The sequence below is a fragment of the Penaeus monodon genome, chromosome 19, assembly GCF_015228065.2.
Source record: "Penaeus monodon isolate SGIC_2016 chromosome 19, NSTDA_Pmon_1, whole genome shotgun sequence".
Taxonomy (NCBI): Eukaryota; Metazoa; Arthropoda; class Malacostraca; order Decapoda; family Penaeidae; genus Penaeus; species Penaeus monodon.
Window position 1 is genome coordinate 6,848,843 of NC_051404.1, and position 1,283 is coordinate 6,850,125.

Genomic DNA, 1,283 nt, shown 5'->3' on the forward strand with positions numbered 1-1,283 from the left:
CATAAACTTCACTTTCATTATCACTTCACGCCATAGTTATTTTTCTATAGAGAATTGTTATCGTAATCAGCACATTATCCGGTGCCAGGATGATAACAGATAAGACTTATAACTCTCTTAACAGCTTATCTCACTTGCCCTTAATATTCAATTTACCTTGGAAAGCAAAGTGCGACTAGGGCGAGAAAGCTGAGGGAAGCAAAGTGAAAGAGAAAAACGGGGAGAAAATGTTTCATTGATTTAAGTCATGTAGTTTTTCGTCGTGATCTATGAATGACAGTAGATTTTGGAGCTACATTATGAAGTATTCAATTAGTGATGATTATGTAGTATATCTTTGTTGCCCATATACTATGCGAACTACTGTTGTGCGAACGTACGTTTGTTTGCTTAGACAAATGTAAGCGATAAACTTGTGCTCTATGTATTCGTGTATATCATTGCTAAAATTCCTTATTACCGCTTTTTATAAAACTTTGTGACTTGAATATAGTTACACGTGAATTTGATAATCTATTACAGCAGTCGGGGTAATGTGAGCGATAAAGTACAGTCCCAGAAAACGCACATTAGTCTCGCCATGGTTTGTTGATCCCAAACAGCTGATTTCCCTCATCTGCCCCCACTCCCACTCACTCAATCGCATTCGTGTGACAACGCCGCCCTCGCCTCACGTGACATTTTATCTGCGGTGGGGGCTTCAGTTCTCCCACAGCTCGCAGCAAAATGGTTGAAATTACGTCTTCTCATGAAGAAGATTCTCTACACGGGGAGAGTCTGCCTCCTCCGCCGGATATGGACGTGGACAATGATGTGATTGAGGAGCATGTTGGAGGAGTAGGAGGCGAGGTTAGTACAGGGGAAGGGGGCGGATTTTCGTACTACTATTGCTTATTCTAATAGTCATTTATGGTGCTGTTCGTGTGTGTGTTTGTGTTTTTTTTTTATGAGAGAGTAGCGACGGCTTATAGCAGTTGTGTATATACTGGATGATGAGTTTTATGATCGAAGCATCCTAAAGATTTAATGGTTATCAATGAGCCATTCTAAGCTCTATTCTGTTAGATCGAACTAGATCTCATGGCAATGGCTGTAGAAATTGACACGTATATATACATATTTTTATTCTGTAGCCTTCTACAGAGGCAAAAGGGTATTTTTTTAGTTTCACATATCCATCCAATCATGCAATTATATATTTTTTTCAATTATGCATAGTGCAATATATGTGAATATATGTGAAGTATTAGTTACTGTTTAAAAAGTAACTACACATCTCTGAG

The 1,283-nt window shown here is 38.7% G+C and overlaps 1 protein-coding gene across 1 annotated transcript in view; it reads left to right on the forward strand.

Moving 5' to 3' along the window:
• Positions 1 to 185: 185 nt before the first annotated feature.
• LOC119585033 (major facilitator superfamily domain-containing protein 1-like) overlaps positions 186 to 1,283 on the forward strand; it is a gene marked incomplete in the record, with an annotated part of 11,251 nt that continues 10,153 nt past the window's right edge. The window contains 1 exon segment of the mRNA XM_037933650.1: positions 186 to 849. Coding sequence (XP_037789578.1) covers positions 727 to 849 — 123 coding nt within the window.